The 16,342-nt window shown below is 41.9% G+C and overlaps 1 protein-coding gene across 1 annotated transcript; it reads left to right on the forward strand.

The window, feature by feature from the left end:
• The first annotated feature begins 1,237 nt into the window (after positions 1-1,237).
• LOC115139516 (probable G-protein coupled receptor 63) lies at positions 1,238-15,752 on the forward strand. Its single transcript, XM_029677007.2, has 2 exons — positions 1,238-1,751; positions 14,019-15,752. The coding sequence occupies exon 2, from the start codon at positions 14,148-14,150 to the stop codon at positions 15,408-15,410; it is 1,263 nt and encodes a 420-aa protein (XP_029532867.1). The 5' UTR covers positions 1,238-1,751; positions 14,019-14,147; the 3' UTR covers positions 15,411-15,752.
• Positions 15,753-16,342: the final 590 nt, after the last annotated feature.

Raw genomic sequence — 16,342 nt, forward strand, 5'->3', positions numbered from 1 at the left:
TTTTTGGTTCTGATGGGGTATGACTGTTGAACCAAGCTCATTAGGAATTTATAAGTTATATTCTTCAAGAATCAATGGGTATACAGTGGCAAGACAACGCATGTGAACCCTTTGGAATTACCTGGATTTCTGCATAAATTGGTCATAAAATTTGATCTGATCTTCATCTAACTCAGTCACAACAATAGACAAACACAGTGTGCTTAAACTAATAACACCAATTATTGTACTTTTGTGTGGAGAAACAAATGCACAGCACACCAACATCAAAACCTCATCCCAACTATAAAGTATGGTGGGGGAGCATCATGGTTTGGGGCTGCTTCGCTGCCTCAGGCAGGGCCTTGACAACTTGCTATCATTGACGGAAAAATTCCCAAGTTTTATCAAGACATTTTGCTGGAGAATGTAAAGCTATCTATCTGCCAATTGAAGCTCGACAGAAGTTTTGGGTGATGCAAAAGGACAACGACCCAAAACACAGAACTAAATCAACAACAGAAGAAAATACGCCTTCTGGAGTGGCCCAGTCAGAGTCCTGACCTCAACCCAATTGAGATGCTGTGGCATGACCTCAAGAGTGCGGTTCACACCAGACATCCCAAGAATATTGCTGAACTGAAACAGTTTTGTAAAGAGGAATGGTCCAAAATTCCTCATGACTGTTGTGCAGGTCTGATCGGCAACTACGGAAAATGTTTGGTTGAGGATATTGCTGCCAAAGGAGGGTGAACAGGGGTTCACATACTTTTTCCACCATGCACTGTGAATGTTTACACTGTATATTCAACAAAGACATGAAAACCTATAACTGTTAGTGTGTTATTAGTTTAAGCAGACTGTGTTGTGGCTTAGATGAAGATCAGATCAAGTTATGTGACCAATTTTTTGCAGAAATCCAGGTAATTCCAAAGACATAATTTATGTCCAAAAATGGAAAGAAGGGGATGCAGGCTATCTATTACATGCACAAAACGTGTAATATTAAGAACATCTAATGACCAAACCCTATACTTTATGGAACCTTGTAATATTGTATTTATCTCTGTGTTTGATTGTATACAACGTAACAGTACAACGCTTATATGCACGTGCCCGGTAAAGCCTAGATCTTGAACCACAACGTTACGCCTCTTTATGGCCATTTGTCATTTCAATTGGAGCTCTAGATAATGGGCGCGTCATAACAAAGGACCCTACCCGAGCTGTCCATACTATTGGATGATGAGACTGTCAGTTAACCAGTATACGGACAGTGATCGTAGTTCGTAACAGAGATGGAATATTATACCGTGAACCCCGAATAGTGGAAGACGAAATTATCATTCTCAGGATAACAGAAAGATGAGGGTTGGAAAGAAAATGAAATGACTGACAATCAAATTGTTTAATGCCTCTTTGAGTCATGATTTTGTCTTGTAAACCAATCTAGCGGTGTTTTCTTTTGTCGGAGAACCCATTCCCTGCAAAACAAAGGCAGAATGATACGCGGAACTACATTTTACTTACCGCTTTTGTTGAATTGTGTAGGTGGCATTGCCCGTGTTTCGCACTGTAAATAATCTTATTTGATTAGATTTATTAATTCGCGTGCAATGAGAGATTAATACAGTATATCTAGTTGTGACTTCGAGGAATTACAAAAAGCATCTGGACAGCGAATTGGATCAACTGAAAGACTGAAATGAGCCGCGAGCAATTGTCTGTCTACTGAAACCCAACGATGTCAACCTGACTTTGGAAGGAAAACGGTAATTTCACTTGGGGATTCTGCTGTAACAAACAATACTACTCCCTGAAAAGTGGTTTAATTGATACAATATAAACGTATTTTCAAACAATTCAGCTTGTTTGATTGAACTAATCATAGGTTCTCATCAAACAAGCATTTGACCTTACATTTAATTCCACAGTATAATAATAATGTTATCAAAAATATCAAAATAAATAGGCCTACACTCAAAACAATGCTGGGTTAAAAAACAACCCTATTTGGGTTAGTTGGTAACCCAACGCTGGGTTATTTGGATCCCGCCTGTTGGGTTATATTGATCCCGCCATTTGGGTTATATTGAACCAGCCAGTTGGGTTATATTGATCCCGCCATTTAGGTTATATTGATCCCGCCAGTTGGGTTATATTGATCCCGCCTGTTGGGTTATATTGATCCCGCCATTTGGGTTATATTGATCCCGCCTGTTGGGTTATATTGATCCCGCCATTTGGGTTATATTGATCCCGCCATTTGGGTTATATTGATCCCGCCATTTGGGTTATTTGGATCCCGCCATTTGGGTTATATTGATCCCGCCATTTGGGTTATATTGATCCCGCCATTTGGGTTATATTGATCCCGCCATTTGGGTTATATTGATCCCGCCATTTGGGTTATATTGATCCCGCCATTTGGGTTATTTGGATCCCGCCATTTGGGTTATATTGATCCCGCCTGTTGGGTTATATTGATCCCGCCATTTGGGTTATATTGATCCCGCCATTTGGGTTATATTGATCCCGCCTGTTGGGTTATATTGATCCCGCCATTTGGGTTATATTGATCCAGCCAGTTGGGTTATTTTGATCCAGCCAGTTGGGTTATTTTGATCCAGTCAGTTGGGTTTTTGGAATTACACAAACATGGGTTAATTTGTAAGTAAAGAGACTCGGGGCTTGTAGGGATTGCCCAAAGCTTAATTTAACCATCAGTTGGGTTTTTATTCACTTTCATGCTGGGTCTTTTTTAATGTAATCCAGATACTTATTTTTGGCCACATGTGAGAGTACATGTCATTCCTGTTGATCATGTTAAGTTTGTACACTGCACATTTAAACATTCCTTGATTATTTTTGCACATTAGATATTCAAATATAAAATTAATAACATTCTTATATACATATTATAACAGTGGTAACTATCCCAATGTTGGGATATAAACTCAGCGGCCAGATTTTTAAGTACACTAACCCGTTCAAGAAAATGGTTTGCCCATTTTGAAGATGTTATTGAGTTGAGTCATGTGGTGATTGATGTATGCAACTTTGAGCGTGGTGTGATCGTCTGTGTTAAGTGCGCCGGTTACAGTATTTCAGAAACTGCTGGCCTCCTGGGCTTTCCACGTACAATGGTGTCTAGGGTTTACCGAGAATGATGCGACAAACATAAAACATCCAGTCAATGGCAGTCCCGTGGGTGAAAACAGCTCTTTGATGAGAGGTCGAAGGAGAATGGCAAGAATCGTGCAAGCTAACAGGCGGGCCACAAACTGGCAAATAACGGTCCTTGTCCCAGATGGGTTATTGCAGCAGACGACCACACCGGGTTCCAGTCCTGTCTGCTAAAAACAAGACGAATCGGTTCCAGTGGGCACGCCATCACAAACACTAGACAATTGTGGAATGGAAAAACAGATTCTGTAATAGAGACGGAACAAAAAATATATCCGAGCAATAAAGTAAGAAATAATGCATTGCTGGGTCAAAAATACATATAAAACAATAAGCCAGCAAAAGAGTAAAAAGCGACCCACTGCTGTGTCAAAATAACCACATTTTTGGGATAAATAAAACATCCCAACATGGGTTATTCACACAACCCAGCTGGCTGGGTCAAAGTATCCTAGTGTGTGTTTTGTCCAATATTTACCCAGTGCTGAGTTACCAAATATTATTAACATATATTAATATTTTTAACCCATTTCTTTTGTGTGCAGTGCATTCGGAAAGTATTCAGACCACTTTAGTTTTCCCACATTTTGTTACAATGCAGCCTCATTCTAAAAATGTATTAAATATTTATTTTCCTTATGAATTTACACACAATACCCCAAAATGAGAAATATTTTTTTTTGTAAATGTATCAAAAAATAAAAGCATGAATACCTTATTTACATAATTATTCAGACCATTTCCTATAAGACTCAAAATTGAGCTCAGGTGCATCTTGTTTCCATTAATCATCCTTGAGATGTTTCTACAACTTGATTGGAGTCCACCTGTGGTAAATTCAATTGATTGGACATTATTTGGAAAGGCACACACCTGTCTATATAAGGCCCCACGGTTGACAGTGCATGTCAGAGCAAAAACCAAGCCATGAGTTCGAAGGAATTGTCTGTAGAGCTCAGAGACAGGATTGTGTCGAGGCACAGATCTGGGGAAGGGTACCAAAAAATGTCTGCAGCATTGAAGGTCCCCGAGAACACAACGGACTCCATCATTCTTAAAGGTAAGAAGTTTGGAACCACCAAGACTTTTCCCAGAGCTGGTCGCCCGGCTAAACTGAGAAATCGTGAGAGAAGGGCCTTGGTCAGGGAGGTGACCAAGAACACGATGGTCACTCTGACAGAGCTCCAGAGTTCTTCTGTGGAGATGGGATAACCTTCCAAAAGGACAACCATCTCTGCAGCACCCTACCAATCAGGTGGCCAGATGGAATCCACTCCTCAGTAAAAGGCACATGACAGCCCACTTGAAGTTTGCCAAAAGGAACTTAAAGGACTCTCAGACCATGAGAAACAAGATTCTCTGGTCTGATGAAACCAATATTGAACTCTTTGGCCTGAATGCCAAGCATCACGTCTGGAGGAAACCACGCACCACTCATCACCTGGCCAATACCATCCCTATGGTGAAGCATGGGGGTGGCAGCAGCATGCTGTGGGTATGTTTTTCAGCGGCAGGGACTGGGAGACTAGTCAGGATCAAGGTACATAAGGATCCTCAGGACCTCAGACTGGGGCGAAGGTTCACCTTCCAACAGGATAACAATCCTAAGCACACAGCCAAGACAACGCAGGAATTGCTTTGGGACAAGTCTCTGAATGTTCTTCAGTGGCCCAGCCAGAGCCCGGACTTGAACCCGATCAAACATCTCTGGAGAGACCTGAAAATAGCTGTCCAGCGACAATCCCCTCCCAACCTGACAGAGCTTGAGAGGATCTGCAGAGAAGAAGGGGAGAAACTCCCCAAATACAGGTGTGCCAAGCTTGTAGCGTCATACCCAAGAAGACTCAAGGCTGTAATCACTGTCAAAGGTGCTTCAACAAAGTACTGAGTAAAGGGGATGAATGCTTATGTAAATGTGATATATAATTTGATATATGATATATATATGTTTATATATATTTTTATACATTTTTAAAAACCTGATTTTGCTTTGTCATTATGGTTTATTGTGTGTAGAATGATGAGGGGCGAATAAGGTTGTAACGTAACAAAATGTTGAAAAAATGAAGGAGTCTGAATACTTTCCGAATGCACTGTATACACACACACAAAAATAAAAAATCAACTAAACTCAGCAAAAAAGAAACATCCCCTCACTATCAATTGCATTTATTTTCAGCAAACTTAACATGTGTAAATATTTGTATGAACATAACAAGAATCAACAACGGAGACATAAACTGAACAAGTTCCAAAGACATGTGACTAACAGAAATGGAATAATGTGTCCCTGACCAAAAGGGGGGGGGGTCAAAATCAAAAGTAACAGTCAGAATCTGGTGTGGCCGCCAGCTGCATTAAGCAATGCAGTGCATCGCCTCCTCATGGACTGCACCAGATTTGCCAGTGTTGCTGTGAGATGTTACCCCACTCTTCCACCAAGGCACCTGCAAGTTCCCAGACATTTCTGGGGGGAATGGCCCTAGCCCTCACCGTCCCAGATGTGCTCAATTGGATTGAGATCTGGGCTCTTCGCTGGCCATGGCAGAACACTGGCATTCCTGTCTTGCAGGATATCATGCACAGAACAAGCAGTATGGCTGGTGGCATTGTCATGCTGGAAGGTTGTGTCAGGATGAGCCTGCAGGAAGGGTACCACATGAGGGAGGAGGATTTCTTCCCTGTAATGTACAGCGTTGAGATTGCCTGCAATGACAACAAGCTCAGTCCGATGATCCTGTGCCACATCACCCCAGGCCATGACGGACCCTCCACCTCCAAATCGATCCCGTTCCAGAGTACAGGCCTCGGTGTAACGCTCATTCCTTTGATGATGAATGCGAATCCGACCATCAACCCTTGTGAGACGAAACTGCGACTCGTCTGTGAAGAGCACATTTTGCCAGTCCTGTCTGGTCCAGCGACGGTGGGTTTGTGCCCATTGGCGACGTTGTTGCCGGTGATGTCTGGTGAGGACCTGCCTTACATCAGGCCTACAAGCCCTCAGTCCAGCCTCTCTCAGCCTATTGCGGACAGTCTGAGCACTGATGGAGGGATTGTGCCTTCTTGGTGTAACTTGGGAAGTTGTTGTTGCCATCCTGTACCGCAGGTGTGATGTTCGGATGTACCGATCCTGTGCAGGTGTTGTTACACGTGGTCTGCCACTGGACGATCAGCTGTCCGTCCTGTCTCCCTGTAGCGCTGTCTTAGGCATCTCACAGTACGAACATTGCAATTTATTGCCCTGGCCACATCTGCAGTCCTCATGCCTCCTTGCAGCATGCCTAAGGCACATTCACGCAGATGAGCAGGGACCCTGGGCATCTTTCTTTTGCTGTTTTTCAGAGTCAGTAGATAGGCCTCTTTAGTGTCCTAAGTTTTCATAACTGTGACCTTAACTGCCTACCGCCTGTAAGCTGTTAGTGTCTTAACGACCGTTCCACAGGTGCTTGTTCATTATTTTTTTATGATTCATTGAACAAGCACGGGAAACCGTGTTTAAACCCTTTAAAATTAAGATATGTGGAGTTATTTTGATTTTTACTAATTATCTTTGAAAGACGGGGTCCTGTTGCTGAGTTTATACTCATTGAGCTTGTCTGATACTTTAAGTTTACGGTTTGATAAAACAAGACAAATACCTCAAGAGGGCATCAGAGATCTAGATAAACAGAATTTAGAAAACTTAACCTGCCCCAATTATTCTCCTCTCGCTCCTGCTGGCTTTCATAGATTCTTCCATTACTCTCCTGAAGTTGCCGGTATAGGCTACACGAGGAGTCGGCAACCTTTCTCATGTTGAATCCCAATGTATCTTACCATTTCTACCAATCTGCGTGCCAGTTATGGTTTTCATATAAAACATGTGAAACAGTTTTGATTCATTTATAATAACATCTTCATATCTCAACATCATTGTCATGTGGTTAATCAAAATTCTGGGTCCAGGCCTGGAGCTCAACGGAGCTGAGTATCGGCACCTCAAATGTTCTACTGCTTGAGCTTCTGTTCCTCTTATAGAGTATTAGCTCAAAAGTATTGTGTATCTCCTGCACCTAAATATTAACAGTAGCAGCACCCAAAATGACTACCGGAACCTATTTCAGTCCAAGTCAAGCACTGATAAGAAGTAATCAGGTAGGCCTATTTTATGAGGTTTCCACTGGATCGGAGCATTACATTTTTCCCTTTTAACGCTGAGTGGTTATCGAAAGGGAGAGATCTGGAAATATTTTCCGAATACATTGAGGAACTATCGTAATTCTCAATGGATGTAAAAACAGACTTTGTTTGCTTGTTGTTTGAGGTGAAGAAAACATTACTTTGAGAAGCTCCACAGGTCATTAGTGTTGGTGCGTTAAATCAATTAGAAATACTAATCAGATCCCCAACTGGGCACATTTATATATCTACATTTGTTCGAAGGCCAGGTAGCCTATAGGCCTACTTCTATCCATGTGTGTCCTTACTCAACATTGACAGGAGCGCTCCAAACAAAAGACAACGACTAAATTGACAAAACTCGTAAATGGAATGAAATATACCAAAACATGTTTCTCACAAGTGTAGCATAGGTTGAATGCATGAAAATAAATGACCATAATCAAAGTAACAAACATTGTAGATGAGAAATTATAGGAATGAATGGTAAATGTACTACTGGTGATATGTAATGGGGAATTGATATACACTAACAATCAAATGCAAACCATTCACAAAATGCAATTATGAAACAATGTATGTGCACAAATTGACGGGAGAGAGTCCATTCTGGAGAGGAGTGCATTGTGCATCTGGGCGCATGGTCAAGCCGAGTTATGCATTGGCCATGCAGGATTTATGGTGATATCGCCTCAACAGAGGTCAGGGAATTCATTATTTTTGCGCTTCGTGGATCAGTGCAGAACTGTTGTCAAGGAAGGGAGTTAAAAAATAAATAAAAAAATGTTTACCTTTGTTTAATTAGGCAAGTCAGTATAGCTAGGTAATTTATTCCAGAATGAAAATTAGTAATGTTAGTTACGTAGCTAGCTTTTTACTCACTGTTTTTGGTCAAGCACAACACCTTTCCCATTTGTCCAGGGTTGCCAGGTCAAGCTAAAATTGTGGCCAATGACTACGCAAAACTTGCCCACAAGGCCTGAAAATTAGCCCAAAATGTGTTTTTTCGCAGCAAGAGAGGAGTTGCCACATTTAGCCAATAAACCCTTTTTCCATTACATTATCGAGTGAATTAAGAAGGAATCTCAATTGAACTTCTAACGACTTCAAAAGCTACATTTGGTTTTCCATCTAAATAATCATTATTGCGAGCTAATGTGACTAATAAAGGAATTTGAATATGTTGCAAGAGTAAATATAATTTCAAATATAAACTTTAAAAAACAAATGTTAGGCAATTCTCTGGCAATTATGCCGTTATTATGTGCCAGATGTTAAGACTATAAACCGTTATAAATTTGTAAGATTGACTTGTAATTTCAATAGGCATTGGCTGGGCCTACTGACTAAAATATGGTTTTATGATTGTAATTCAACTTTGCCATGGTTTGGTTAGCTAGATGCAGGTAACCTATAGGCTAGCCCCTAATAGGTCTACATCTAATTTCAGATAGCGTACAGTAGCCTAGGCAAGATGTAAAATGAACGATTTAGCAGCTTGCATAGTTCAAATACACAGACTAATTTATTCAACATGAACAGAGGCAATTTCTAGGTAGGAAGTGCTTGAGTTGCCCAATAGCCTGCTGGAATAGGCTACTGACAATGGGGCCATAATTTCAATCACTGAATCACTTTTAAAAATATGGATATGAACTGAATAGGCCAATGCTTGTCAACAACAGCAAGTGTTTTCATTTTTTTTTTTTTTTACCTGCAGCCTAATCTGACTGATTGTTACCATCAATCTAATGCACTCTAACAACAGCTGATCGGCAATTGCGATAGGATTGTGACCATGATCACAATTGATAACTTCCAACTTGATTAACTAAATAAGGCCATTAATAATTGCTTAATAACACAAGGCTACAACAACAATAAACTGAAATGATAGTCTTTTTATTACATATTTTTGCCAGGTACAGGTATGCTACAGAAGCGGCACGAATTGATTTGCAATTACTCCTGTGATATCGTATCAACATGTTTTTTTGTATTAGAGTGTGCAAAGCTGTCATCAAGGCAAAGGGTGTTTCATATTTTTTTGGTTCCTAACATGATTCCATATGTGTTATTTCATCATTTTGATGTCTTCACTATTATTGTACTATGTAGAAAATAGTTTTTAAAAAATAAAGAAAACCCCTGGAATGAGTAGGTGTGTTCGAACTATTAACTGGTACTGTATATTTTAAGAAATTGCCATGGTGGCTGCGGTGCAATTTAGAAGGCGCCCAGAAACCCGCAACCCACGACCAATACATTTTCACCGCGACATTGTATTCAAAGTAGCCCAATTTATCATGAAAATTGCAGATATGGCAACCTTGACTGCCTGTTAGACTTGCTAAACAGCTGCGACAATTTTCATTCACAAGCTTGCCAGATCACTTTGATCATCTGGATTTGGTGGGAGAATTAACCGACCCACTGGGTCATATCTCAATAACCCAACATCAATAACCCAGTATTAACAACCCAAACGTGCTATTTTTAAAGAAAACAACCCAACTAAGTGACCCAATGCCTGCAACCCAGTAGTGTGTAGGCTTTGAAATGATATACCCTCACAATCAATCATTTCCAGTGATGAGATATTCTTTAAATAGGCCGGCACATAATATTTGAAATTGACAGCTGTAATGGCTGACTGTAGGCTATACTTTTAGTTTAATCACTAGTAACTCATTTCTACTCCTCTTACCATGTTAAACTGGACTACTGTAGAGCTGCCAACGCTCACGCATTTGGGATTTTTCTTGAAGGTTGGGTGATTTGGAGAAATGAATTGTTATAAAAAATAATATTTTCAAACCCCCAGCACACGGGAAACATAGATCAGGGGTTGTCAACCCTCCTAGAGAGAAATCAAGATTTTCTTCCGGACCTATTTTAAAGAGATGGTTCACCCAAATGACAAAATACTATGTGTTTTTGTCCTTACCTTGAAAGCAATCTATGGACAAGGAGACTGCAGTCTATGATTTGGTTACCCACTGACATCAACCATTAAAATGAGTATTTCCTGTGCAGAGCATTGATGTAGCGGTAACACCCCCCCCCAACACTTTCTACCTGACAACAGGGATCCCTGCTTCCAACCTCCACACTGCTTCTCCCATTTGCCTATCTCCCCATCTAATTTCATTAGTGTCTGAATAAAGTGTCAAACCACCTAAGATTTCACCCCTACCAAAAAAACGAATCTCAATTTTGAGGGTTAAATTAACGTTCAAAGCATTCTGAATACACCTGACCTGTGTTTTTTTTCACCCTGGTCATAGTCTTAAGCCATGTCGAATATGTAAAATTGCAGGAAATTAGCTTTTAAAACAGTACAATTTTCCTAGGGGAGGACCCCCAGACCCCATCTAGGCAACATTTTACTCCAAGCTTTCTTCAAAGGTCAGCAGCCCTGCTACTATTATTTGTAACTTTGCTACTCTAAGAATTACTCAGCTTTATTATGTTTTATTTCACCTTTTGATAACTGAACAATATTATCCAGCTCAGTAACAAATGTGTAATTACAATTCCTACACTCAAAAATAAGAAACACAATTTCCATTGTTGACTGCTTTTTCAACTTTCTCCCATAGTCTCAGGCTAGTTACCGGGGCAAATAATCATCTAAGGCTAAACGGACTATATGATACATCAACTAAATCATTCAAAATAGTATGACACATATCTAGTTTATTTTGTAGTGGTTATTAAAATTCTCAAAAGCTTTTTGAAAGAGATACAAAGCCACCCGATAGAAATACTAGCTGGATGCAGGTCCTTGTTGCTAGGTTCCACAACTACTCAACATGCAGTGTTATCATTGACTTGCAAGGTACCAGGCAGATCCTTTTTAGCAGTTACTATGGTTTCTGTGGATATATGTACTTGAAATAGTAAACATGTTCCTCTAATATTTTTCTTTCTCTTCCATCACATTTTTTAAATGACTGTATTATGCTGAATATCTGAATAGGGACTACTGTTCTAACCACCCCAATTCATGTTCATAAGTGATAGGTTAAAAGGGTGCTTTTATGGGTCATCTTTGTTTTATAGCCGCCAAATCACTTTTGAGTCATTCTGTATGAAAAGGGAACAGATACTCTAGGGCCATGATGCACCCTTTCATTTAGCACAAAGGATTGTCTTTTGGGTAACTGAAAACCCTGTAATGAGGAAATTGACCATATACTTAATTGCTACACAGTGCAGAATTGGTGCGGCGTTATCTATCAGCAGTGTCTGTCATAGCATCCTAATGAGAGGAGAGGGCAGAGCGTTAAGATCAGTCCGTGTCAGTGAGAAGTCGGGAGGCAGACATAGATTTCAGTCTGAGGCTTGTTTGCACACATCCACACGTATCCTTTTGGTTTTAATCATAATCTAGCCGTGCGTATTCTATCCCTGTTGTCAAGGTAAGAGGAAGAACACACAATGCCTCAGTCATTCTATTATTGCCTAATAATACACTTGTTCCTGTTCTATTATGGTAGCCTGTTTATCTAATGAATACAACATTTTACCCTCTCCTTTACTCTGGTGGGGTAACTTTGACATAATTATAGTTCTGCAGCATGGTAAATGGATAGAATTTGCCTCAAGGTTTCGGACTAGCGACAGCCGTCACACAATCATATCCTCCCGGAAGTGTACAGAAAAATTAGAACAAATTTACATTTTTACTGACAGTTATTTAATAAGCTTTGAATCCCCTGTATCGCTTTGTCTGTTCAACCCACATGGAATGACTAAACCTAGAAATGAGAGAAGAGAGCATATTTGAAAGTGCTGCGGAAATCTAAGACAAAATCGCTTTCGTGGATAAGACTGCTTTTATAGTCTGCCGCTTTTAACACCGCCAGTCCTAATCTTCCATAGGAAAAGCGGGTCCAACATTTTCTGTTTGACGTTTGCCAATGAGCCATTGTAAATTATACCAGCCGGTCTAAAATAACAGTATCCAATGTTTATATTAGTGATAAGCCTTTTTTATTGAAGTCTTGAGTTGTCCCCAGAAAAACATTGACTTGGAATAAAAATCTCTCCCTTGGCACGGATCAAATAATTCATGAAATTGCTAGGACATTTTGGCGATAGCATTGGTAAGCCAGTTTTAAAATGTTTATTGAACCTTTATTTAACTAGGCAAGTCAGTTAAGAACAAATTCTTATTTGCAATGATGGCCTACCCCGGAAAAACCCGGACGATGCTGGGCCAATTTTGCACCGCCCTATGGGACTCCCAATCACGGCCGGATGTGATGCAGCCTGGTTGTGTTGGCATTCTTATAATAGTGTAGTAACCAGGCTTACATGTAAATAGCCAGACTGCAACTGCATACTGCCTTAAGTCTTCTTGTGTGATGACATTCAGAGACTTGTCCCAAAGCCACTCCTGCGTTGGCTTGGCTGTATGCTTAGGGTCATTATCCAGTTGGAAGGTGAACCTTTGCCCCAGTCTGAGGTCCTGAGCGCTCTGGAGCAGGTTTTCATCAAGGATCTCTCTGTACTTTGCTCTGTTCATCTTTGCCTCGATCCTGACTCATCTCCCAGTCCCTGCTGCTGAAAAACATTCCCACAGCATGATGCTGCCACCCCTATGCTTCACCGTAGGGATGGTGCCAGGTTTCCTCCAGACGTGACACATGGCATTCAGGCCAAAGAGTTCAATCTTGGTTTCATCAGACCAGAGAATCTTGTTTCTCATGATCTGAGAGTCTTAAGTGCCTTTTGGCAAACTCAAAGCGGTCTGTCATGTGCCTTTTACTGGCTTCTGAGTGATAGTAGTCCTTCTGGAAAGTTCTCCATCTCCACAGAGGGACTCTAGAGCTCTGTCAGAGTGGCCATTGGGTTCTTGGTCACCTCCCTGACCCAGGCCCTTCTCTCCCGATTGCTCTGTTTGGGCGGGCAGCCAGATCTAGGAAGAGTCTTGGTGGTTCCAAACTTCTTCCATTTAAGAATTGTGGTGGCCATTGTGTTTCTGGGGACCTTCAATGCTGCAAAATTGTTTTACCCTTCCCTAGATCTATGCCTCGACACAATCCTGTCTCGCAGCTCTACGGACAATTCCTTCGACCTCGTGGCTTGGTTTTTGCTCTGACGTGCACCATCAACTGTGGGACCTTATATAGACAGGTGTTTGCCTTTCCAAATAATGTCCAATTAATTGAATTTACCACAGGTGGACTCTGATGAAGTTGTAGAAACATCTCAAGGATGATGAATGGAAACAGGATGCACCTGAGCTCAATTTTGAGTCTCATAGCAAAGGGTCTGAATACTTATGCAAATAAGGTATTTATATTTAAAATTCATTTGGAGAAAAAAAAACTGTTTTCGCTTGGTCATTATGGAGTACTGTGTGTAGATTGCTGAGATTGTTTTTATATTTCATCCATTTTAGAACAAGGCTAACGTAACAAAATGTGGAAAAAGTCAAGGGGTCTGAATACTTTCCGAAGGCATTGTACATGCAGATCAATGTGTATATAAACGTTTCAGTTTGACAAAATTTCACTTGATACACAATATTGTCTTTTGAGAAAGGCAACATTTTAAAACAAAGAATAATCATTTTAAGGTATCATCATCAAGGAAAAACAGACAAAGCATTTGATGTTTATGTTCTCTTGCTAATGTCCCCGCTTTCTGTTTTGCCTCCATTTCCCTTTCTGTCTCCCCAGGATCTCTCCTCCATGCTACGATGCTGGGTTCTTCAGTTGGACTAAGAACAGCATCTGAGGTATCATGTTTGGCAAGAGAAGAGCTCCAGTAACGATGCCTAAACCCGAGCCTGCACCCCCCGTGGAAGAATGGTTTACTCCACTGTCGTTCCCCCTGTGGAGGCAGGGGAGACCAATAAAGCCAGCCTCTGCTGCCTCGTCACGGCAGGGCTGCTGAACCTCTCTGACCACCTCCTCCACGGCCAGCCTGACACGGAAGACATGTCCATGGAAAACAGCTCATATGGCTCCTCCTTTTCACCTCTGGACCTGGACACGGTCACGCGAACAGCCGAGGCCCAGGGGAGTGTTCAGGGCGTCAGCCTGCCCCTCCAGGTGTTCTTCTGCATGGCCATGGTCTCCATCCTGTTGGTGGCCTTCCTAGGGAACGTGGTGGTGGTCCTGATGGTCTACCAGCGCGCCGCCATGCGATCCGCCATCAACATCCTGTTGGCCAGCCTGGCCTTCGCAGACATGATGCTGGCCGTCCTGAACATGCCCTTTGCCCTGGTTACTGTGGTGACCACACGCTGGATCTTCGGGGATGTCTTCTGCCGAGTGTCGGCCATGTTCTTCTGGCTCTTTGTCATAGAGGGCATGGTCATCCTGCTTATAATAAGCATAGATCGGTTCCTGATCATAGTCCAGAAACAGGACAAATTGAGTCCCCACAGAGCCAAAGTGCTCATAGTCATCGCATGGACTGTCTCCTTATGTTTCTCTTTCCCACTAGCCATAGGCCACCCATCACTCCAGATCCCCTCTAGAGCTCCACAGTGTGTGTTCGGCTACACCAGCGAGCCGGGTTACCACGCCTACGCGTTGCTCCTCATGCTGGCCTTCTTTTTCATCCCCTTCATGGTCATGCTGTACACCTTCATGGGGATCCTGAACACCATACGGCACAACGCCGTGCGCATCCACAGCCACCCGGACAGCATCTGTCTGAGTCAGGCCAGCAAGCTGGGCCTCATGAGCCTGCAGAGGCCCTTTGAGATGAACATAGACATGAGCTTCAAGACGCGTGCCTTCACTACCATCCTCATTCTCTTCTCGGTGTTCACCGTGTGCTGGGCGCCCTTCACCGCCTACAGCCTGGTTTCCACCTTCAGCAGCCCCTTCTACCACAAGGCCAATTTCTTCGAAGTCAGCACCTGGTTCCTTTTGTTGTGCTATCTCAAGTCGGCCCTCAACCCTCTCATTTACTACTGGCGGATCAAGAAGTTCCGCGACGCCTGCCTTGACCTGATGCCCAAGTATTTCAAGTTTCTTCCTCAGCTGCCCGGCCACACAAAGCGACGTATCCGACCCAGCGCTGTGTATGTGTGTGGGGAGCATCGCTCTGTGGTCTAATAACACTGGACTGACTTGGAGGACACTGACTTCACTGCCATGTAGGTTTTGTTTGACCACTTATCCAATTTGTTCTCGCCAGTCAAATGAATGAGTTGAGACTGCGGTTTCGACAGTATATTTTAGCTGAGTAGAATCTGTTTACAAAGCATGTCAATTAACTGCTTCAGTGGTTTTGAATATGGTCATAAGGCCACCAAGATTACATTTTGTCATTGATATTTCTATATAATTGTTTTGTGCCTATTAGTTAGTCTATACCAGTCATAATGCTGCTACATCTGGTGAAAATTTGCAATTTCAGTGTACTGTACTTGAATCTAATAAACATTTTTGACATTTCTTACCTTGTTAATACAGTCTTTGTTTTTTACTTCTGGTTTACTTCTTTATGTCTCATGTTAGATTTCATGGAAGTGTTCTGCAATTATACAAATGTCATAAAGGCAGAGAAATGTCTCAAATGTTTGACTCAGAAACACACTCAGAGCTTTATAGAAAAATGGTTAAACAAATGTAAATTGCAGCAATCTATTTGTTTAGATGTTTTTCTCAACCTTGGCTTGAATCCTATTTGTGTACCGTACACTTTAGAGACGTACGACACTGGATGAGTGACGATACACTCAGTATACCAAACATTGAGTTGCACCCCCATCTGCCCTCAGAACAGCTTCATTTCGTTGGGGCATTGACTCTACAAGGTGCCGAAAGCGTTCCACGGGGATGCTGGCCCATGTTGACTCCAATGCTTCCCACGGTTGAGTCAAGTTGGCAGGATGTCCTTGGATGGTGGACCATTCTTGATACAGACAGGAAACTGTTGAGCGTGAAAAACCCAGCAGTGTTGCAGTTCTTGACACAAACCGGTGCGCCTGACACCTACTACCATATAAGGCACTGCATCTCAGTGCTAGAGGCGTCACTACAGA

This window comes from Oncorhynchus nerka, linkage group LG13 (assembly GCF_034236695.1).
Source record: "Oncorhynchus nerka isolate Pitt River linkage group LG13, Oner_Uvic_2.0, whole genome shotgun sequence".
Lineage (NCBI taxonomy): Eukaryota > Metazoa > Chordata > Actinopteri > Salmoniformes > Salmonidae > Oncorhynchus > Oncorhynchus nerka.

Excerpts from the sequence above, each read along its gene's own strand:
- LOC115139516 (XM_029677007.2), top strand. The coding sequence starts at position 14,148 with ATGGTTTACTCCACTGTCGTTCCCCCTGTGGAGGCAGGGGAGACCAAT.